The sequence below is a fragment of the Egretta garzetta genome, unplaced genomic scaffold, assembly GCF_000687185.1.
Source record: "Egretta garzetta isolate BGI_Z169 unplaced genomic scaffold, ASM68718v1 scaffold361, whole genome shotgun sequence".
Taxonomy (NCBI): Eukaryota; Metazoa; Chordata; class Aves; order Pelecaniformes; family Ardeidae; genus Egretta; species Egretta garzetta.
In genome coordinates this window covers 128,815-152,803 of record NW_009258688.1, presented here as the reverse complement: position 1 = coordinate 152,803, position 23,989 = coordinate 128,815, and the positions used below count along the sequence as shown (strand labels likewise).

Below are 23,989 nucleotides of genomic sequence, written 5' to 3'. Positions count from 1 at the left end.
ATTTGCAAGGCAGAGAGAAGCCACTAGTTCCTACAGTCATTATCACTCCGGGATGCAGGAACATGCCCAGATTTCAGATGTCAAGGTATATGAAAAGACTCCCAGGACACTCCATGCCCAGTTAAATACGGAGAGGGATTTTGAATCTGTTGCTGCTCGGGGTCTCTTCACATCAAGGTGTCTCATCCAGCCCTCTGTGGAATACAGGAGTTCAATGAATCTCCTGATTAATGTGAAATAACTTGGGTTCTGGGAGGAGAAGCCCTACAGAGGAACAGTTACACACACTATAAGCATTGTGCTGTGTAAAAGATGAAACACAAGCAGAACCTCCACCACATCCCCACACCTTTTTTGAGAAAGCTGATTTCAGTGCTGAGCCTGCGGTCTCTTGTCTACTTTCATGTAAGGCCCTTCACTCCCCTTCAGTAGTTTAATTCACCCCAAAGTGAGTGCTGATTAACTTAATGCTGATTAACTTAAATGTACATCAGAATGAAGCCTTGGGCAGCTAATAAAAAGGTCCAAGAGTTCAAGTGATGTAAACTAGAAGCTGTCCCTGCTCATTGCTGGGGGGGTTGGACTAGATGACCTTTAAAAGTCCCTTCCAACCCCAACTATTCTATGATTCTATAAGTCTATGATTCTATGAAATTAGTAGAAGCCCACCCAGCTGTGAGGCTGGTGCCAACTGAGGACCTTGCCCCAGCATCTGCATGATGATGCTCATAAGCGCTGCTCTGAATTTTGCCAAAGGTCAGGAGCTGAGTCCCCAGAGCCCTGGAGACTGTGGGCTCCCTGGGTGCAGGGTTTGTTACCCAACCCAGGGTGATGTGGAGAGATCTGTGCGCTAGTGTCAGCTCATACGTCTCCTCTTTGCTTGCTGTATTTCATCATGTAGGAACCACTACAGATGTGTTTGGGTAATCCACATGGTAGGAACATGCTGTGTGTACCCAGGGCTGCTAACATCGGGAGGCAGTAGGCACGGGAAACCCAAATCCTTCAAAAGAGCCTTCTAATGAAGTTTGTAGTACTGCTAGACCTTATTACAAATACAGATTTTCAGCTGTTATTCTAAAAGGCATTTCCAGAATAGGCAAAGTATGCGTTCCCTTTGAACCATATCCATCAACACTTCTGTATTTGAGGGGAAAATTTCCTGGGAGGATGGGGGAGGGGAGGCTGACCAGGAGATGGGGGGCCTTGGTGCCTCCTCCTAGGGCAGAAAGCCGTGCATGCATGCGTGCCATGCAGCAGCTCCTCCGCTCGCCCCAGCCTCACACCCGCCCCGATGCACAGGCCCTGGGGCTCCCGCGTGGCCAGGGGCAAACCTGAGCAATGTTCACGTTGCAACCACAGCTGCACGCAGAAGGCAATGCTCAGGCTGGCGATCATGTCCCACAATGGCTCACAGAAGGAAGGATTGCCATTTTCCACTGACAGAAGAAGAAGAGGCTTATCTAACTGTGTCAGGTTTCTGCATGCTGTGAGAGGAACTCCCTGGTGTTTGTATATATATACACACACAACACAGATGCATACATATATGCAAACACATATATTCATGCACATACATGTATGTGCATAAACACACATGTATGGAGAGAGGAGATATATATGATATATATGATGTATGTATATAAAGGGGCATATATATGCATCCATATAAATTAAACTGCTGCCAATAGTTTTGTTAAATGTGTTTGCATTCTGAGCGGCTCCTTAGGATTAATTAATAAGTGTTGGTGACAGAATAGGTGAGAAACTCTACCAACTCCTTTTTTTCTTCTCCCTCTTCTCTGCGTTTGAGACTTCTTATGTTGGCTGAACACATAAAGGCTCACATTTGGGGCACCTCTGTATGTGTCTGAAATGATTCATTTTGAAGATACAGGAGCTATAAGATATGAATGAATGCAGTTTGCTGTCTCCTTGACAGGTCCAAAAATCATCAACCTCCCTTCACAGCTGTTGCCTGCAGAGAACACACCCAGACACGCTTGAACTGCTGGAGGGGAGATGCAGAAGCACGTCACATAAAACACCAAAGGCAATGCTGGTATCAACAGGAGCCCCAGGCGCTGGGTCAGCCCCCCTCCCCGACTGGCCAGCCATGGCCTCGGAGACAACTTGCAAGAGGCCATAACCCTTCTCTGCACGGCCTCCAGACCGCACAGCAACTGCAGAGCAAAGACTGTGAGCAGACTCGGGAAGGGGAAGGTAGAGGAATTCTCAGATTTCAGCTATGGTGGATCCAAGACAGGAGGAGTCCGAGCAGGTTCAGCTTTAACCACATGAGCTGGTGGTGGCACCAGGCACCGTTGCCAGTGGCATGTACAGACAATTAAACCTTGAAGAAAGAGAAACTGGATTTGGCCATACTGCAGTGGGGCAACTTCTTTGACCCGTGGTAAGCCATGGTCATAACCAAACCAATCTAGCTGCTGTCTGGAGGGCTTTAGGTACAGACTGCCCCCCTCCTGGCACCCCAACGGCAGCTACAGTCTCAACCCCCTGGGAGATATGAAATGATGTAGAGGAGATACTGAAAGCAGACCACCTTAGAGGAGCAAGACGGTGTCACATGCATCTATTTTCCCAGAGAAGTTGTGGATGCCCCATCCCTGGAAGTGTTCAAGGCTAGGTTGGCTGGGGCTCTGAGCAACCTGGTCTAGTGAGAGATGTCCCTGCCCCTGGCAGGGGGATTGGACTACATAAGCTTTAAATGTCTCTTCCGACCCAAACCATTTGGTGACTCTATGATGTTTAAATGCCCAGCTGCTGCTTTGTGTTTGCTTCCCCCTGGGAAGCAGAAGCAAAGCAAGCTCCAAAGGAGAGCTCCAAACACTAAACCAGAGTCAAGTGGATTAAATCCAGCAAATACAATAAAATACAAGATTCTCACAGCTCCATGGCTTCCCAGGGCTGTTCTGCTCAAAGTGATGGACACACTGGTACCTGTTTAGGGAGTGGGAGGTAAAAAGGGTGCATGATGGGCAGCACAGAAAGCCAGACCTATTAACAGCCATCATTGACTTGAGGGACTGGGCTAATGCAGCAGTAATGTAAAGCAGGAATAGATGACAGCTTCAATAACAGATGAAGTCCACTTGGGGCAAGTTCATCTCCAGTAAATCCGAACATGATGGAAAGGATTTGGATTATCACAGTCCCCAAAGAGCAGTGACCCAGAAAGCGGCTCTGCTGGACTCGTTCCCTGAGATCCTGCCACGGAGGAAGACGCTACCCAGCGGGGAAAGACCAAAGAACTGCTTTAGACCAGCAATATCCTATCCCACTACCCTCACCTCTGGAGCATGGCTGTAACTGTACAGGATGTGCAATAGACTGGCTTAAAGAAAATAAGAATCACCTAATTTTGGAGCTAATTTTAATACAGAAGAAAAAATCTATGTTGTTGCTTGTAAACTTAGGGCCATTTCCAGAGTGCCATAAGCTAGTCAGGTAAACCACTACTACCAGGCAATAGTGGCTCAGCAGAAAGCTTGCCCTGATTTACTGCCTCCCTGGAGTAGCTAGGTTAAATAATACTGGTGGAAATCAGCTACTCCTGTAGCAGATGATACTTCTGTTTATCACATTATGTTGCAGTCAAGTTTATATCATGCAGCTGCTCTGTGCATATGTTCCTACTACACTTTTAAGGGGGATACTGCAATCACTACGCAGCGGGAACTTCTGCTATAATAAAAACATGTGTGGGATGATGCTGGAGAAACTCCCTCCCCCGCAGCTTTTACACTGTAGACGCTGTTATTCTACACTCTCAGTTCCCCCATCTCCTTAGTTTTCTCCCCCTTTCTAAAAATACCTCTCTCCTGAAGCAAGAAACATGCTCAGTTTTGTGCTTAGTTTTGGAGTAGAGTTTGCAGGAGGTAGAGGAAAGGGGCGGTTCTGCAGGAGTTGTCTGAAGGTCATGGGCGACAGCGGACTGCATGGCTCATTGCAAGAAATAGGACTGGAACTACAGGTGAAAAAACTTGAGCCTGGATACAGCCAGTGGAAAAGAGAGGAGCTGGGTAGGGGAGTTTTAAATGCGGTGATTAAGATCTGAGCTTCAGAGGTTATTGAACCTGCACACATTTAAAAGACGGGTAGGCATGTGGCTTAGGGACATGGTTTAGTGGTGGTATGGCAGTGTTAGGTTAACGGTTAGACTTGATGATCTTAAAGGTCTTTTCCAACCTAAATGATTCTATGATTCTATTTAGGTTTGGGTTTTGCAGTGGATTTCACTAAAGCCCCATCTTGCTATGCTGTCTTGGTAGGTCTCATGCAACTGCTTTTCCCTGGCAGATTTGAGAGTACTTTAAAAAATGAACATGTCATTAGGGCCAAAATAAAAACAATAACAGATGAAAGAATCCATTGCCCAGGCGTAAGTGAAGCACATTGTGAGGAAGTAGCTTGTGCAAAGCTGCTGCAGCTCAGTGAGAAAGCCAGGAAACAAAATGTCTTTTGACTCCCGGCCAGTCCTACCCTCTGGATAGTGTGGCCTCCTCCTTGGGAGTCAGACGCAAACACTGGATTTTGCCAAAACTACGTGACAGAGGTGGCAGCAGCAACTGCCTTGGTGACTTTCTGGGCAGGCACCAGATCTCTGCCCCAAGGCAGCACACTGATGCCGTGCCCAGGAGCTCTGTATGGGCGAGATCTATGGACAGGAACAAGGTGGGATCCCATCGGGTGCCCAGGAAGGGCTGATGCTTGGCTTGTAGGATAATTTGTATTGGTTTTGTCACAGCTGCAGAGGAAGACTAGCATTTCAGCTCAGTCCTACATGCTTATGGAAGGATGATGATGATGCGGACCACAGAGCAGTCAAAGGACTATCAGAAAAGGTAGGGAGGGAAAGTCTGTGCTCCCAACAATCGGCAGGCTGAGGGCCAGATCTGCCAGCCTTAATCCTATTAGGTTGTCAGTGAAGCTGATGGGACCTGCCAGAACTGAGGTATGGCCCTGCAAATAGGAGCAAAACATGGTTTCAGCTGCCAAGGTCTTTTGGAGGAGAGCAGGGTTAGTGAGCACAGAGGGAGAGTCTGTTCTCTAAAGCATGATCTGGAGAAGCAGTAGCATTTAAAGGCCTTGTGGAAAAAAAGCTTTTAAAGAGATTACATCATAGCTAGCTTCTGTGTTAACACTTGGCTCTGGCATTTATCTTCACAATGGACGCTCACGTCAGCCGCTGCCCTCTGATCTGACTTTGTCACATGTTTTTCTAACCAGCAGTCTCCCGATGAGACGCTGTTTCTCCCTCGCCATCTGATTCTCCCCCAGCAAAAAAGACGGAATTGTTTTCACCCCGATTAAATCACATGCTATTGGTTTCTGTCCCGAGCAAACGAGAACTGAAGCCTGTGCCATGCAAGGCAGCCTCCTCCTCGCAGCAAGACGGCCGTTCTGGGGAGCCTCGTGGGCACGGTCATGTTTCCCCACGCTCCGCAACCTGGACCAGTGCCAGGCTGGGCAGCACTGGGGCAGCCCTAGGGACACCCCCAGACCGTCCCAAGCGCTGCCTCCCCCTGAGAGCTGCCACTCAGGTCAAGCCTGCTGTACCCGGTGGCCTGCTTTCTGAAACACAGGAGCCATCAATCAGATTAGTGGGTGTCTGGTGCCTCTAAGAAACAGGTCACAACTGCCTGAAAATTTGCTGTTAAATTAGTGCCCTTGGATTTATTTTAGAAGGTGACCTGATTTCCAGAGGTTCTGAGCATGCAGTGAGCCAGGATGCTTTAAACTTGGGTGCTTGAATGTGGATATAGAAGCTTAAGTTTAACCTTCTGAGTTTTATGATCTAGGCTTTAACCTCTCTTTAGGCAGAGTGTCATGGTGGGTAGAAGACAGAAATGCCTCTCAGGATGTGGCTTCCAGCCCCAGCTCTCCCCCTCACTTGTTGGGTGATTTTGGAAAGATCTTCACCCCCAGCCTCTGATTCTCCTGCTCCAGGATGGGGACAGTAGTCCCAGCTTTCCAAACTGTTGCAAGATGTAAGGACAAAATGTGCAACACAAGGCTGCATGTCAGCACTGCTGTTATTCCTTTCCCAATTCTCTAATGGGGTAAATAGGGAAATTTATAAATCCTTCACCTGTATTTCTACAAAACCCAGCTGTATTTCCCTGACATTAACATTTCATCAACTACCTATTCAAGCAAACACAACAGCAAGGCCATGGTCTGCAGCAGAACAACAGCAGGGCAGCACGGACCTGGGGACAGTAATTCTCAGTTCTTTTGAACAGAGGCACCACTGAGAGGCACGGAGATGCACCAGCACAGTACCATCCACTTCACTGCACAAACACGCAGTCTGGCTCTCCAGCGGTGACCAACACGCGCAGAAAGCACGGGCTGTTCTTCAGCAGGGAGAATCATCTTGCCCCACCGAGCTGTGGGACCCTGTCACGTTATGGCAGTGAAAAGAGCATCCTGGAGAAAAGAGGCCTGAAAACACTTCATGCTATGTCTGCCTTTGCCTTTTCAGTGCTCTGATACCTGAAAGCATAGTAGCATATTTCCATGCGTATTCAACAAGCACACACACACGCACACACACACACATATACAGATATCTATATGTGTCCCTCCCCCATTCTGTTTTGGCTGGCACAGATTTCCTAGAGAGGATCTAAAAACGAATACAACACACAGGGGCAAGCGAACTCCCAACACTTTTTAAGGATGTACTTAGCCCCTGTAATAGGTGTCAAACCATCAGCCTTGCAGACCAAGCGGGTCCTGCAGCCCTGCCAGCGTGCCCCAGGTACGCCTGCCCTGCAGCCACTTCTGCAAGGAGCCAGCTGGCCACCCCACCATATGAGCCTCTGGCTTCCTTGCTGTGTCTCACGGTTGAAAAAAATCAGAAGCTTCTGTTTTGGTGTTTGCTGTGGTGGGACCCCTGCCTGCTGAGACCTGCAGAGCTCAGTACATGCATGAGCAATTTCAACATGGGCAAGAGGAGGTTCACTGCTATGAATCAAGTGTGGAGACTTTTTCAAGCTTCTTGGGAAAAGGGCTACTTCTCTTAGCAGGCTTACAGCCTGGGGCATTTGACAGTGGTAAGGACCAGTGGAAGTAGCAAAGGGTCACATCCAAATTGGAACTTGCCAGGGACGGGAGATGCATTTTTCCCACAGAGCTTTCCTCCTCCATCACATAGCCAACAACATCTCCCAGATCCATCGCAGTAAGATAGGTATGAAGAGAAATGAGTTTTCTGGACAGCTGTCTCCCCCAGTCAAGCTGGCTTTCTTCCAGGCTGTTTCAGAGGCTGTTTTGGGGCAGAAGATGGGCTCTTTGCCAGCTACCAGGTATTTCAGGGAGAGACAGGCTCCTGCATGGGGCGGTGCAGCTGCAGAGGGCATCTCATGAAGAAGTGACTGCCAAGGAGCAAAGACATGAGTAGAAAATTGGCCTTGTCCTCCCTCATGTCCTGATGGCCACCACCCACCTCAGGTCAGCAGTGAGGAACCGCTTAGCAAACAGCACATAGAAAGCATCTGTCCTCCCCAAAATAAGGTTGTGTGGGCCATGGCTTAGAACCCTTGTTGGGGGATAAGTGGTTTGGAGAGCTCATTCAGCACCTATCTGCATTTTTAGGTGATAAAAGCCCTTAAAAAGCTAGCCCTTGATTTTACTGAGCCTCAGGCACCCTTGGATGAAATCCATGCCCCCGCAGGCACTCCGAAGGCAGGTACAGCTGAGCCTGTTAAGGTACTATGGTAGTGGCACCCATAGGGACGCTTTAAGTACATATAGCGATATCCCTTTCAAGAGGTTAATTCCCATATCTGCTGACACACACTCCCTTGCCAGGGCTTTGTTGAAGCTGTATCATTGACAGAGGAGAAATAAGACGTGACGTAGTGATGTTTTGCACCGTGGGTCCTTGTCCAACCCCTCAGGCTGCCTCCTTTCTTTCATTAATGTGTGTTGATGGTGTGGCCATAGGTTCTGCCTCTTGCTCCCGGCCTTATACTCCTTGCTGTGTGGTGGTGCGGCCTCCTCTTCGATGAGTGGTAGGACGGGACATAGCTGATCAGTTCTGTAGCAGTTACTGTTCACTTTTGAGTGTAAAAATAATACGAATCTTCAGTGCTTGACATCCATTACAGAGGTGAAAAAATATCTCCATTTCAGATATGATAACTGAGCGGCTGATCGGGCAGTTGACTTTCTTGGGATCTCCCAGCAGGCCGGTGGCAGAGGGAGAAGCAGCACGCTGGACTCAGTTTTCACCATTCCCCTCGAACAGGGCACGATGCCTCCTTTATCACCATAAAGTCTTCTGAAAGCTTATCCATCTTTCAGTTCTTGCAGCTAACAGGCCTTCAAAGGAGGGATGATATAGACTGAAATTCAAACAGCTGAAATATGATTTAGGAAGTCTAAGCTCCAACATCGATGACCACTCTTTTGCCAGAGAATGATTAATAAGATACCTCAGGGTTGGCAGATTTAATCCCACAGAAAGATGACAAATTTTCTTGGTATAATGTTCTAAATATAGATCAAATTAAAGTCCAGCTGCACAACTTCTTCAGGCTGCGCAGTATTCACATGAGTGGTCCCATCGAAGTCATGGGCTATGAAGTGTAAGTAAAATTCAGTGCTGCTGGTATGATTAAGATATTATCTCTTAGATCCTTTAGTGGCTTTTTAAAGAGCTCAGGAACCTCCAGATAGAAGCACAGGTTGGACAAGCCTCACAGCTTGGAGCTGAAACTTTCTCAAAATTAGTTCCCCTTCAGGGAAGGCAGATATAAAAACAGCTTCAGCCAACTGCAGACTGAATTTCCTAACACAGATTGTGGAAGAGTTGCAAATACTTGGAATATTTTCCTAATGTGTTAGGAGCAGCAGTTTCTAAGGCACCGGTTTATGTCCATCTCTGAAAAATTAACGGTTTGCCTGTGGATATTCAGATACTATATGGAGAGAGTGACTATAAATAGACATGTATTTTAGGTTGGTAAGTGCAGATGGCTTTAAAGAGTTCACTGTACAAAGAAAGTCATATTGCAAGTTGTGTGCCTGAGTTTTAGGGAACAGCCGTCTGAGTATGTAGCAGATACTTCTGTTAGTGTATACCATCTATATAACCATAATCCTCCGCTTTGATATTACACAGTTTATTCCTCGTATCACTTCAATGGCTCAGTTATTGCTGGAAGTAAGGGCTACAGCTATCACTGAAAAATGTCCCTGAGGAGACCAATTAATAATTCCTATACCTAGTGCACTGAAGCTCTTTTTCCAAATTATATTCAGGTTCAACTTAAGGGAAATAAAATTGATGACCCACCCAGAGTAAAACGGAACTGAAATGTGAAATGCCTTCCAAACCAGGGGTAAATTTAATCCTAATAAAAATAAAATTACATTTATCAACTGATAAATTTACACGCAGTGTCCATAAAATATGGAATACTTAAAATGGCAATTACATCACATCAACAAATCAAGTCGTTTCACTGTGCCAAATGCCCAATAAAAAGTCCTCAATCACCACTCAGAGTACATTTGTAACTCTCCGAAAGCTGAAAGACAAGGCACAGGCTACCTTACAGTCACAAAAGCAAGCAAATTGGTTACTGGTTGCTAGCTGCACTTTCCTCAGGCTTTACACAGAAGTCTGGACCCACACAGGTAGGGGAGCTTTCGCAGAGATGCTGCTCACTATCACTCCCTACTGAAGCCTACAGCAGTAGGCAGCGAGCGCTGCAGAACGATGCCACGTAAGGCTGAGGTAGAGCACCTGCAGCTTGCCAAATCAAACCAAGGGCTAAACCAAACCCTCCCTTTGCTCCGCTGATAGTCATTGCCTTTGACCATGGTTATGAAACAAGATTACGCACTGCTTCCAAAAGGAAAGGAGAACGTCCAGGGATGATTCAATAGTATCTGCTCCGTTTGTAAAAGTCATAGAATCGTAGAATCGTTCAGGTTGGAAAAGACCTTTAAGATCATCAGGTCCAACCATTAACCTAACACTGCCAATCTACCACTAAACCATGGCCCTAAGCACCACATCTAGCAGCAGTGCTCCTGGGAAAAGTCCAGTTTAACAGCAGCATTTGTCAAGGAACAGATACTTGTGTAAAATATTTCTAACCAATGAACTGATGAAATATCAGCTCCATTTAAAAGACTTCAAAATCATAAAGCGATTCATTTTAGTAACAATTAGAAATTCACAATTTGCTACTATATATACGTGGTTAAAATGCAATATGATTTACTAGTGGAAGCATTAAATTAACATGCACACTTATCAAGACAGTTTTTGGCAGTGGCACCAGTTATTAACCTATGTTTGCACTATATTAACCCAAATGTCCAGACTGCTGCTTCCTATGTTGATCTGCTACATTGACTTAAAAATTACCTGTAAGTTGCAAATACACAGGCAGTGCAACACCTTTATATGATGTTTACAACAAGGACAATGCACAAAACCTTTACAAGATCACACATTTCTGTGCATCTGCTTTGCCCAGGTCTTGCCCTCCCCGCTAGAACAGCTTGTGCCAATTAACAGTTTACTTCTGACTTGTCCAGCTGAGACACGACTCCTTCTGCCAGGGGCAGGGGAACCTACAATTACTTGTACATCAGCAGCCTCTGACTCATCAGTAACTTCACTGAAGATTTGTGATCTTCTTAATCAGTGAAATGGTAGGCACGTACAAATGGGCTGCCAGCCACATAGGGAATTAATGCCTTCAGCTTAGCCAACTCCTTGTGCTTTAAAAAAAAAAAAAAAAAAAAAAAAAAAAAAGAATTGCTGTTGGAGTATGCATCTCTGAGTAGAAAGGACTGTTCTACTGCAGAATCAGTTTAATATCTGATGCTTCTTTTTTCAAAACGAGACAATGCTTTTAATCTATAGATAACAGAACTCCCACTGATTCCTGCTCTGCAAAATCTGGCCTGAGGCTCTTACTTTTAAATACTTCAAAATGTATGAACGAGTGCATTTTCAAGAGAGTGGATTTTTCCATAATATGGATTTATTACTGCATGAAAAATTCAAAACAAATCTGCAAGGTCCCAGAGAAGGGGGAAGATTCATCACTTGCCTAAATAAAAATTAGACTTGACAAAACATTTCAGGATTTATTGTGGTGAAAAACTCTGAACTGGGAAAGCAATGGAAGCTGTGATTGACACTCTGATCTAACCAGTGTTTTACGAAGATAGACAGAGAGTGTACAACAGCCCAATATGAGGAGATGTTAGGTGCACAAGCGATGGCAAAATCCTATCATGAAAGTATTAGCGTGAACCTTTCCAGTCTTAGCTGCTTTCTAGTCACTAATCCAGCTCGTCAGGCTTAATATAACATCCCAGTGTCCAAACTATTTCAAACTTTGTATTTGATTGCTGCTCAAGAAATCTCCTCACCCTAATTAATTTTCTCATTTTGACTGGGAAGTGAGGTCTTGTAACTTTTATTCCTACACCAGAAATAACTGTGCTAAATGCAAAATATATTAGGATTTTGAACTCTTTATGTCTTTAGTGATAAAATCAGAGGTGCCTGCAGTTTGAGGCAGGAAATCTAATCATTGCATTTCTGATTTAGGGGGGTGAATTCTGCCTAAATCCCATCTTGGATGCTAAATGTTCCCTGTGCTAACTGTGAAGGTAGCGTCTGTGATGTGAAAACAACGGGATGGGGACCTAGACTAGACTCCGCATGTGCCATCACCCATGACTCCAGGCTGCGGGACTGGATTTCAATTTAGGTTTGAAAGCTTCAAAATCCTCCTGCCAGTTCTTAGCATCACAATCCTCCAGTGAAATGAAAGTGCATGTGGGAGAAGAATTTTGGTTTTACCTTGTAAGTGACAAACAATGTTCTCACCCAAGACTGCAATTCACAGTATGACAGCTGTGTTACCAAAACTGAAAGGGCTTCCCTGTTTTGGCATTCTGCTTGCATTTAAAAAAAAATCACTGTCTAGACCAGAGTTGTGGTAAAACAATATTTGTTCACAGTAGCTGTCATTACCATAAATGTCTTTGTGTAGGAGACAATGTGCCCCTTGCCATTTTGGTGCTACTGTAGTTCTCTTCCAATACTGTTCAGTTTTGATAGTTGATACATTGTACGAAGTATGGAGGAAAACATCTTCCCCATATTATAAAATAAAACCACCCCCATCTGTTTGCTAACAATTCCTTTGGGCTTCAGCACTTGGGAGAAGTTAATCCAAGACTCCTCAAGTGAGCCCAAATATCTCAAAACTATTCAGAACCAGTCCTTCTGGCAGAAGGGTGGTAGGTAAAGGCTGATCCTGCCAGCTGAGCCCTCAGGGTCAGACCTGCATTTGTGGCAGCTATTTGGAAAGGTGCAAAGCATGCACGAGACAAAAAGCCTACCCAAAGGGAAACTTAAAGTCAGAGCTCTCTGAGATGCTCAACCCATATTGCAGCAGCTACACTAGTCTGCCCACAGCAAATTCTTTGGCACCTCATGTTTTAAAATATGTGGTGGCCTCCAGAAGACTTCAGTTCAGTTTGCAATGACAGTCATAGACCTCTGCCAAGGACAAAAGTCCTTTTGGTATTGTGTAGGCAAGCACATCAACATCTGTACCCACATAGTGCAAGAAGTGATGCGGTGAGCATGAGGACCATGCTCAGCTCTCCTTCTTGAATGGCCATCTGGAGACAGAGCTCAGCACGAGGCTCAAACTCATTCTCTGGATCCACACTGGGTCACCCTGTCCATTCTACCACGAGGATTAAGATCATAGAAAAGCCTAAGGAAAAACCATTTCTTATTGTTTTATGTCCCAGAGCCATACGCTGTTTATTTCTATAGCAAGTTCCTGCTGTGAAAGGCTATGTTGTTAACAGTCACCAAGCCAAATCTGCAAATTTTATTTGCTTTAAAACCTACTCAAAGTTTAAGAAGTTCCAGACTGTTCCTGTACTTCAGATTCCTGCCTATATACACACATTGTGACTATCCGTCCTAAAAGATCTGAATGTCCTTAGCTTTCCTACTTGCACTGAAGGGACCCTGCACACTTTCTGAAATTAAGCTATACATCTGTGCTCATATAGTTGCCAAAAAGTTGCACCCTTCCTGCAGTTGGTCATTTTTATCTTGGCATTTTCACCAGCCCAAAGAATTAGTTAATTAGATGCACTAGCTCCAAAGATAAAGATTTCACCTTGAAAAACAAAATCATACAATTACAGCCTGGAGATTATAGTGCTCTGCAGTGATGTCATTCACTTTGGCTTTGCACTGACTTGATTGTGCTTTATCTCAACTGATAGCTCAGGGCAAACTTTCACTGAGGTCAGGAGCTGTGAAGACCTCACTGGGTACCTTTGGGCAAGCGTCCAATGAGTCAGAGGTTGGTTCACGTATCCAGACTCCACTGTACTAATACAGCTTGTAATGATCGGAGATAAAAGCTTTTATTTAAGTTTTCACCTCTAAATTTTGACTGAAGAAATGCTTGACTGGGCACTTCCATCATCCAGAGAGGGGACGGCAGTACCTTGGACTACTCACCCAATGTGGGAGATGGGTAGGGCAGAGACAGCAAATGTTGCTAACCAGCAAGTGAGGAGTTCACACTGAACATCCTTTCTCTTCCTTGTACCATTTTGAAGAAGTCACTTCTGAAATGTTTTTTCCTCAAACCTTACACAGGTTAAAACCGATACTGACTGTGGTGTATGTCTAGCTTTAACCCTTTCCTGTTTTGAAAGCCTAGCTTCTACTTCCAAATAAAGTCCTTTCTTCTTTGCAATGCCCCTGGAGAACGCTGCGTGCTCGCAAAGTATTTATTTAAGGGTTGACAACAGCAGTCTTTTAGATTCTGAAGGGTCAACATCATTTGAACTAGCTTAATCTCATGGGTCTGTGAAGCTGGGTTAGAAATGCTGCCTAAACAAGTACTCCATCTACCTTGCCTTAGTCCTGGCTGAAATCCAGGAACAAGGAGGAAAGCAGATGGGGGAAGTTGGGGGGAAGAAACAGCTAATTAAAGGCCAGGTTCTGAGCATCTCTATCTCCTGCAGGTCATTACAGCCACATCCAGGGAACACACTCAACTTCATTGAAAGTTCCTCCTTTCTTTGCTGTCAGCATCTAAGCTTAGTTGGCCTTAGGCTCCTCAGAGCCTCATGAGCTTTCCCTTCACTTCATCAGTGAGCAGTTTCCTAGGCATGGGTTAAAGAACAGGCTGCTGCTTGCATAAGGAGTTACTGCAGAAACATCAATATGCCAGACCATCTGGAGAAATCGCAACTGGCTCAGCAACCATGTCTCCTGACAGCCCCCACCACTTTGTCACACAGTCACCACCATCCTAGTTACTTCTAACATGGGCTGGAGCCCCTCTCCTTGAAGGCCCTCAGTAAAGTACACATCTATACTGAACAAGACAGCAGTATCTCAGTGGGACGCCAACAAACTGCATCTGGAATGAAGCTCAGGAAACTCAAAACTGAAACGCTTCATGTGTCCCACTTTACAGGAAGAGACAAAGCTGAACTAGCGATATTGAGAGAACCAGCATCCACAGGGACCGGGGTGGCTGATCCTAGCCTTCATCTAGGTTCTGTAAAGCAGACGGATTCACTGAGGCAGACCAAGAGTCCTCCGCTTAGCGAGGAAGAGGCACATGGATATGCTGCCATGAGGGCACATCCCATGACAGCTGCAGAACGGATGCAGTGAAGGCAAGGAGAGAGGTTGGAAGGGGCATCGGAAACGCCAGCGGTCTGTGTGAAGGAGTTAGAAATGTGGGAAAAGGAGGCCTGGGGTCCTGGCTGAAGAAGCACAAAAGCACTCTATGTTTTCTTCCCTGGAGCCTGGAGTTCTGGTGGCGGAGGCATTCTCTGAATTCACCAGTCCATAATTTTGTGCTCCGTCTTTGGAAATATATGGGCCACATGATCTAATTTTACTTCCCATATTTGTACTGTTGAATGAATGATATGCCTCCTCAGGGTGCGCTGAAACACACCCCACACATTCCTGTTGTAAATACACAACTGCAACTGTGAGGCGTCTCCTAAAGCCCAGGGAGTTGGTGTTTCTACCACCGCTCATGTATTTAGGCTGACTGTAAAGTTATGGGTGATTCTACCCATTTTCTGTGAAGGGAATTAGCTTATTGTCCCTCAGAGTAAACACATTTACCAGTTATTATACGTGGATTCTGGCATTCACAGAATTTAACAGATTTTGTATAAATCTATCTGCAGGAAACAGAGCTAAAGATTTGTCACTGGATCAACCTGTCAATGTCAGAATGTCTGAAGAGACACTAAATGCACCGTAAGTGTTCCTGAAAGCCCTCAGTTGTCCTCAAGCACAACAAAAACCTTTTAGGGAGTGATTCCTCTGCTCACAGTTACCCAGCGCCATCCTGTACATCCAAGGAGGGTTTGCAAAACATTCAGGTGGGACTGAGAGAGAGGACACAGTAGCTGTTTTAGAAGGATGTAGAGATGATCTAAACCTCCAAAAACGTTCAGTTTGATGGCAAAAAGAACTTTTAAGGACAGTGCCTGGCAGGCTGTAGCCATTTGTAGCTCACAAAGCTCCGAGAGCAATGCCAGCATCTTGGCAAGTGCCTGATGAAGTGCCTCATGGCGCAGACACTGTACCTCGTAAAGGTAAAAAATTTGCAGCTCCTGTGCTGCTGCTTTTTTGCAGAGGTCTTCCCAGTCCTTAACTTTAATCGCTTAAAAAGGGCAAAGTGCAAGTCTAGCATCAACAACTTAATAATAGCTTGTCTTGTCCCTTTACTGCCCTCTCCTCTGAATGCTGTTTAAAAGCAGTGTCTATAACATCAATATTTAACCACGAGGCTTGCTCACTCTCACAAGGATGGGGATCGTCGTACACGTGGGCTAAATCACAGTGCCTAGACAGCTGATAATAATGAAAGCATCTTTCAAGATGAGGCACTTGATTGCTACTCTAAAGCTTACTGGTGAAAGGAATATGTAATCTATTTTTTTTATTGCATTTGAAATGAAATAACTTGTTTAAATATTAGTCATCTGGATTTATATAGCTCATTTTTAGAACTGGGTTAGCACCTGGCAATCCAGCCTGAGTAAGCATCAGGCTATCCCAGTTGCAGGCCCATTTGATTTCTCTTTCCTCTTTTCGCAATGTGCAACAGACTTCTTTTTTTCTGGGACGATTTCCTTCCCACTTCACAGGAGACAAATCCAGGGACCCGGCCCAGCTGCCTGCCGGCAGCGCAGGGAGGGGGAGCAGCCTGGCAGCCGTGCCCTCCTCCCGGCACAGCTGAGCAGCAGGGCTGGTCCCTGCACCGAAACTGCTCTGCCACATCTCGTGTGGGGAAGAGCAGCTCCCTCAGGGCAACAGGGTACCGCAGGTACAAGAAAACAGAGTGGCAAAGTACTTTATTTTCTGACCGTGAGCTAAAAGTCAAGGGAATTTTCAATATTACTGTCCATGACATTTTCCTGAACACTGGAAGAGATTTTTTTTTCCTGCTATAAAAAACCTTCATCTCTGCTTTCCAAGCTTTGTACTTCCTTTCCCAAATGTTTTGCTGTTGTTTTTTTCCTGCCTTTGCCTTAAATTTCTGCAGTGTGGCACAAATACGAAGCCTGCTTCTGGCAGAAAACACACTGCAAAATTCTGCCTGTCCTCTGCCTGGCTAAAAGCTGTGCAGAAGCCTTCTTCGTGCCTTCTGCACATCTGGGGATGGCACTGATAAAGACAAACAGCCAAATGATGCTATCTAATGATTTCTTTTCCCTTGGGGGAAGCACTGGGAAGGGTAATAGATATATTTGCAACGCTGTTCCCAGGGTATCTAAGCAGGGAGACGAATTAATAGGCAGCCTTTTAGGGAAAGACAAATTTGTGAAAATGTAGAAGCATTAAGGAGATTTGCTGGAATACCAAACACCTGGGACCTCTAAGTGTCTGCGCAGGGTCCAGCCCATGTCCCTGCACCCAGCCAGCCCCAGTGAGCTCCATCCCACTGCAAAGGGACTGCCTCTCCAGGGACCACCAACACAGCTATCCCTCTCCAGAAAGGATCTGTGCATCAGGGATCACGGGAATACTGATGTGGAAGGAAGCTGGCAGAGCTAGCCAGCAGGAACTGCAGGCACAAGGTGTGCCGGACATGGGGATGCATGGCTGGAAAGTAGGAAGAGCTTGGATGGGCTGGATAAGGCTTTGGAGCACTGATTTGTATGAAGAGAAATAGAAGAGTCTTAGCCTGTATGTGCATTAGTGGGAAAACTGCTCACTTGCCATTGACTCTTGCCATACCTCTGACTTCTGCTACAGCTGTAAGCAATTTAAAACCAGTGAGCCTGACTTACTGCTGTGGTAAACCAGTAGGGCTCTGGTGTCTTGATTATAGCCAAACCTGAAGGATGGTCTAGGCAGAATGTTTGAATTTTTGCCTGCTTGCATATCAGTTTGCCTTGGGGCACCCAGACCTCCAAGCTGTACACCCAGCAAAACAGGAGGTGATGTAACTCAAGGGGAAGCACAGCGCTGGGTCTCCGTAGGAAGGCGTTTCCCAGGGCTAGGGCATTAGGGAACCATTTAAAGCTAGGGAATCATATATAATACAATGAAAGGAGGGAATTTCTCTGGCTTTCCTCCAAAAGCCAAGCATTATTCATTGATCAGAAAACAGATCTCCATCTCTACCGAGAACATTTTTTCCTCCATTTGCTAAATGGAAAATGACAAATGAGCTAGCTGTGCCCTCTCCCACACCCTTTCTCCTTCCCTCTGTCCAGGAGTCTCCGTCACTTCACCCTCCCTCAGTGCACCACAACCGTACCAGCGGCTACTTACTCGGCACAACTAGCAGCCTCGGGGGTGGTGGAGGTGGAGGAGGCGGTGGTAATGGTGGAGGTGGCCTGCACTGGCAAATTTGCTGGCAGCTCTCTGTGACTTTCTCTGCTACAGGCTTGGAGCACGACTTCTGGGGCTCACCCTGAGCCTGAGTGATCTGTGAAGAAACAAGTCATTACATGAGAAGCAGAATAGTGAGAACTGATTTTCCATGAATGCGCTTCTTGGACTTGAGTACCCAAGAAGCACCTCAGACCTGTAGTGAGAACTGAGCTCATGTTCCTCACTAAGGCCACTGCAAGGAGGTGTCTTCCCTGCATGTTTGGTGTTTTTTTTGGTTTTGGTTTTTTTTTTTTTTTTTACTTAACACAATATCTTCAAAACCTCTTTCACTCTGTCAAATTTGGTTGAAATTGGCCGGCTGGATTCTGAGTTATTATGGGCTGAGAAGGCGGGCAGTGGCAGACAATATGATTGCGTAAGCCTTCTTTCCTTAGGAAAGCCATCTAGCAGCATGCATTATTCACAGGGTCATCGCTGCAAGCCAAAGAAAGCTAATAAAAATTACAAGACAGTTAGGTTCAGGATTATGTTCATTTTCCTTATGGCAGAACTGAAAGCCAGAGGAGATCTCTCCTCTGCTTTGCCAGCCTTGCTTTGATGTTCAGAGCATTTCATGGAGCGTTTCACTTCCCACAAAGTAGAGAGGGAGCCCACATTTTACTCATCTGCAGACCACAGCAATGATACCGTCAAAATGGAAATGCCAGAAACTGTGACTTGTAGCCTCTGTGACATGCAGCGTTGGCTAGTAATAAAGCTGAAGATGAGGCACCGTGGAACACAAATGTAGGCATTGGCAGCACCCAAGTGTAGGCATCACTTGGCCACGGGCAATGATTTAGCCAGTACTGGTATACAATATATTCAATAGCTTGACCTAGTCATGACAAGGACCATTTATTAACAGCATATGTTTCTTACCATCAGTAATATTTACATGAATAGGGATTTAAGGAATAATCAGTAAAGTTCCTAATCTAATGCTACAAAATTCAGAGGAGTAAGTCCCTAATGAAAAGGAAATTTGCTGAACATCACAGGAGCTTCCGAGAGGTGTTAACTTCAGAGGTCTCTAACCCAGTTCTTTTTGAATGGACTGATACTCAGACGGAAATACCGGATACAACTTTTAAGGAGCAAAGCCTAAAAGATGAATAAGCACGTTACCTAACAAGCACTTTGAATGTAGGATTAGGAGACCACCTGGGACAGACTTGTGTCTTGCTGAAGCCGAGGATAGTTACGCTAGCACTCAACTGTTGCCTTGCACAGTTTGGTCTTGGGCAGTTTATTGTCCTAATGGTTTTGGCCTAACATCATCTTCCTTCATTAGCTCTTTTCCACGACATGTTGGTCATTACAAAGAGGATGTCTCATGCCATGCTTTCTGACCTGTTTCAGGCAGGCCTCTTCTGCCTCCCTGCCTATCCCCAGGTCACCCGGGGTTGCCTTCTCTCCCCTCCTCTCTTCTGCCCAAGTTTTGCTTCCCTTCCCCTGCCAGCTCCAGGCATGCAATCTGTCTCCTCTCCCCTTTCAACCCTAGCCCCCCAGCCCCACCAGAGAGCCTATCCCACCACCCGCAGCTGGGCACCAAGGGTGCTGTGCTGCCTCTTGGCTGCAGGAAAGCTGTACACAGTAATTTCATGTATTTCTGGCCAAAAAGAGAGACGTGGCTAATTAAAACAACATCACTGCACAAAGGACATGTTCACATGCGTAGGAGGTTTCTAAACGCAGAAAGATGCATTACTCTGGCCTCAGGGAAATGGAGGAAGGGCTTTGTTGATTAAATATTATAGAGAGGAAAGAAAGAATAGAAGAGGCTATGTGTAGCAGAGTTGGAAGCACGGCTTGGCACAGCACAAGTCAGAAGGCTCAGTTCTTTAAACAGCTTGTCAAAATCTATTACCAAACATAGGGAAAAACAAATTCAGCACAAGTGCTTTCCAACTTTTCCCTTCACCATCAGGTAACGGGAAGAGGATGGTTAAAGACCATCCCAGACAGCTTCCAGGAACTTACACAAACTCTCTGAATGCTCTAATGAATCAAAGTGACTCGGCTTCGTAATCCCTCATGGCTGGTAATAAATCTGTCTGCTAAGCAGGCTTATTTATTTTTCAAGTAAGTGATCACAGGCAGCAGAATATCCTCCATGCCATTTCAGCTCTTCCAACGCTCTTCACACGCTGGGTTGGGGTGTTAGGGACTCTCCCGAGAGGAGCCCCATAGGAAGAGCACCCGCCCCACACGGTGGCATTGGCACACCTGGTGTAGCTCCTGGTTGTACTGCTGTGACATTTACTGTGCTGACAGAGGAGGCATGGCAACCGCTCTCCACTGACCCCAGCAGCTGATTAGGAAGCAACTATTTAACTCCTAGCTACAATTACCATCCCGTACCTAGCTCCCCGGTTGCTGAATCCTGTGGCTCCCTACAGTCTCACAGGAGCCGGTGCAATGGGTGAAGACAGAGACAAGGAAGAGTAACATTGAGCAGACTTGCAGCCACTTCATTTGCAGACCAGAAGCAGCTTTGTGTGCCTAAGTCTGAAGACGGTGCTGGTATGGAAAAGCTACATTGACTTATTGCTCTAACTTAATATCAACCAGAACCAAAGGCTTGCTCTGTCTTTTTTTAGAACTATTGACTGCTTTTAAATCCCTGGAGGCTCTCCTACCTTAGGCTGGTAATAGAGTGTCCTCAGAAACTAGTGGATATTTTTCTCCATTACTTTGCAGACAAGATTAACCTTATGTATGCCCAGCCAATCCCTGGTCCTCTGTATTTTTAAAATAAAAAGAAAAAAAATTGCTTTGTCTCACAATACCTTAGTCTGAACCTTTCGCAAAATTCCCCACGATCTTTTTAAATGGTTGGGAAAGAACTGACATTCAAAAGCGTGGGCTTTATCCCCTCTTTATTTACCTTCTCTTGTCACTCAGTAAAATGTCTGGTTGTTAGAAGATACCTGTAGGAACACAGATATTACCTTGCCCGGGGTTTGTCTTAGAGGGTCAGTTTAAAATCACAAAGATATCATAAGTTGGCTGAAATCTGGCAGGAAAATGAAAGACCTGAATTGAGGTTGAGGGCCTCGAGGAGGAGAGAAATAGTCAAGGACTGCTGCAAGAAGATTAACTAACAGTAGCAAGATAGAATTAAGAAAAAAGAAAATGCATTTGGCTCCTTTTCAAGAAAAAAAAATAATCCCACTGTTGATGTCTATTAGTCTTCTTATGAAAGGAATGAAGGCTATTACTTGTGTCTTGTAAAGGTAAGCAGAACAAATCACTAGAAAATATGATTTAGGGAACAATCTTGCTCTGGCAAAGGATGATGAAATAAATTACCCCATGTTTCTTTCTTACTGTCTGCAATTCAAGGTAAGCTGCCTTTACAGGAGATGGCAGGAGAAAAAAGGCATGTTGGAAGAGCCTGATCTTTCTCGGCCAGGTCTGCTAATTTGAGTCCAGCCTCAAACTTTACTGGTTGGTTGTTCTGCCGGAACTACCACGGCCCCAAAGTGGCTTTGGAAGCCCTTTGCAGGTAATGACTAACCAGACACACACTGAGCTGCCAGGCAGTTCAGAGCAGAGGTTGCTTTGGCAAGGGGTCATCTCCAGAGATGGACCACACGGGGTTTGATCCCTAGTTGTTACTTCTGCACCTTCCAACCATTCCTCCAGGTGTTGGAGGTGTCTCCTTGGCTCATCTAAAACTTGGATGCTCGTTTGCCATGAGGCTTTCTTAACACACTCAGCAGCTGGCCAGTTTGGACATGTATGTTGCATTTTTTCCCCTGCTCTGAAAATACATAGTGTTGGCTTTATGGATTTGTGCATCTGATATGAACGTGCTTTGCAAAAAGGACAAATGTTTTTAAATATTCATGGCAATGAAAATCTGATCCACAAATGTCCAGGGAAAAGCAAACAAAGTGGTAACTGGTGGTTTCCTTTTGCAGTCTTTCTGTTGAAGTTCGTGCCTGTGACGTATTTCTTTTTAATCCGAGATTTCCTTCAGAAACAGTGGTCCTAGTCCTGCTTTGCATACAGTGGAAGAATAAATCTGCATGTGGTCAGAGCTGTTTACTATTTCAGTAGAGTCCCATGGGGTTGCAGCAGTCCATAAGCATGCTCTATGGAGTGGGATGGGAAAAGAGGATTAATACAGTCCCCAGAGGGTGGCCCTCTTGTGACTTTTTAAATCAGGTAAAAGGAGGAAAGCTTGAAAAGAAAAGTGCAGTTGACTGAAAAGGCACAGAGACCTCTAAAAGCCTGCTGATGTGGCAAGAGCTTTGTCTCTTGGAAGCAGTCTACAGAGATGAGATCTCAACACCGCTGCGTAAATCCCAGGACGGCTCTGCATAATTCACATCAGAGTTAATCCAGATCCATGTTTATGAAACCTGAAAAAACGTGACCCTGCTATTTATCATGACACTTACTGCTCTTTTTTTTAATTATGTCAAAAGCCTCAGACAGAATCGTCCCTTCCTTCTTGTCACAGTGCTGGCTGCGACGCTAATAAGAAAAGATTGTGGGTTTTGGTTTGGTTTTGGTTTTTTTTTAGTAAGATAAATGCTTCTCCTCTGATTAGCATCTGACTGATTCTCTTAAGTGCCTCAAGGCAGGGCCTGAGGAGGGAATGCAAAGATGTGGGAGGGAAGGCCATGCCACACATAAGTCATCGCACGGACGAATGGGTGAAGAGACATGAGAAAACACGATGGCTGCTGTAGATGGAGCAGGGGCAGGGGACCGACATGATGGGACATTACTGAACTAGTTGAGGAGAGTAGGGCTTGCGAGACTTTGAAGATAAGAGCCAGGAGTACGACTCAACTAGGGAAGGGAGTTATGGGAGGGATTAAAACATGAGGGAGTTTCGGTCACAGGAAGGCCGGCACATCGGTGAGTGCCTCCACACCTGCCCTTCCTGTTGGTACCTGCTGATGGGAGCCTTAGATACATCCTAATTTTGGGAGAGCTGGAAAAAAAGCTCGAGTATGAGCAGATTTATTGATTGCCCTTCCACAGAACCGCAGGCAATAGCACAAGTGCAGTTGATGAAGAAGACAACAAAACTTCCAAATTATTGCAAGGAAAGGCTGGGCCCCTTGGCTTCTGCATTTCTCAGAGCCCGTTTCAATTTTTATAAATGTAATTATTTTTGAAAGAGCAGCTTAGATAGTCTGAGTAGTTTGCCAGAAAGATGTTTATGCAAGTTTTTTTTTGTCTGCTTGACTGACTGATTACAGGAGAGGTTGCAGAAGGCATCTCTTTTTACACAATTGCGCTTCCCTTAAAAATCCAGTTACAGTTTTAACTCAAGCTTAGCTACCTGAATACTTGAGCAGGACAGCAGGAAGGTAGAGCTGGCAGAGATTTTTACGACGGGGGGCATTGGTTTAAAGAAGGTTGGTTTTGTTGCATTCCTGTTCATGTAAATCTGTAAGGAATACAAATCCTCTTTGTCATTCAGGGCAAGAGACAAGATGCTAAAACAAACCCCATCTCTCTTAATCTCTTGGAAGTCACTAAGTTTAGAACAGGGAGTAAAAGACGTGGAGTCTCCGCTGTGTTTTCTCCAAGAAAGAAACTGTAATTGTTCTGTTCTTGAACAGCACTTGGCTGGCTCATCAATCACTCCTCTGAAGACAGATATTATAAATAAACTTTAAAATATCGAAATGACGCATATAAGTCGAGCTTTGCTGCCATTCTGATTCTCGGAACTGGATAGGCACTCTCCCTCACCCTATACTCATGTCTCCCAGTCCATCTTGCTGGCCACCCCACATTACAATCAAGGTCACGCCACACCACAGCGTCGGAGTTGGCAAAAGCTGATTCAGCCCTTTCCCCAGAGAATCCTCAATTCGCAATCAACATGGAAAACCCACGGCAAAACATGACCGAAATGAGGCTGCCGGAGCTTCGCTCCGCGCGCTGCTTCCTTCTGTGCATCTCGCCACCTACAGCAAAAATGCCCTTACAAGCCCCCGGCGCGCCGAAGAAAGTCAGCCACATCCCCCGGCTCCGACAGACCGCACC

General features: G+C 45.5%; 1 protein-coding gene across 1 annotated transcript in view; it reads right to left on the bottom strand.

Moving 5' to 3' along the window:
* Nucleotides 1-23,965, bottom strand: part of PRIMA1 (proline rich membrane anchor 1) — a 51,001-nt gene extending 27,036 nt beyond the window's left edge. Inside the window, exons 1-2 of the mRNA XM_009648986.1 lie at nt 23,852-23,965; nt 17,867-18,023 (exon numbers count right to left, since the gene is read on the bottom strand). Coding sequence (XP_009647281.1) covers nt 17,867-18,023; nt 23,852-23,965 — 271 coding nt within the window. The remainder of the gene's footprint in view (nt 1-17,866; nt 18,024-23,851) is intronic.
* Nucleotides 23,966-23,989: the final 24 nt, after the last annotated feature.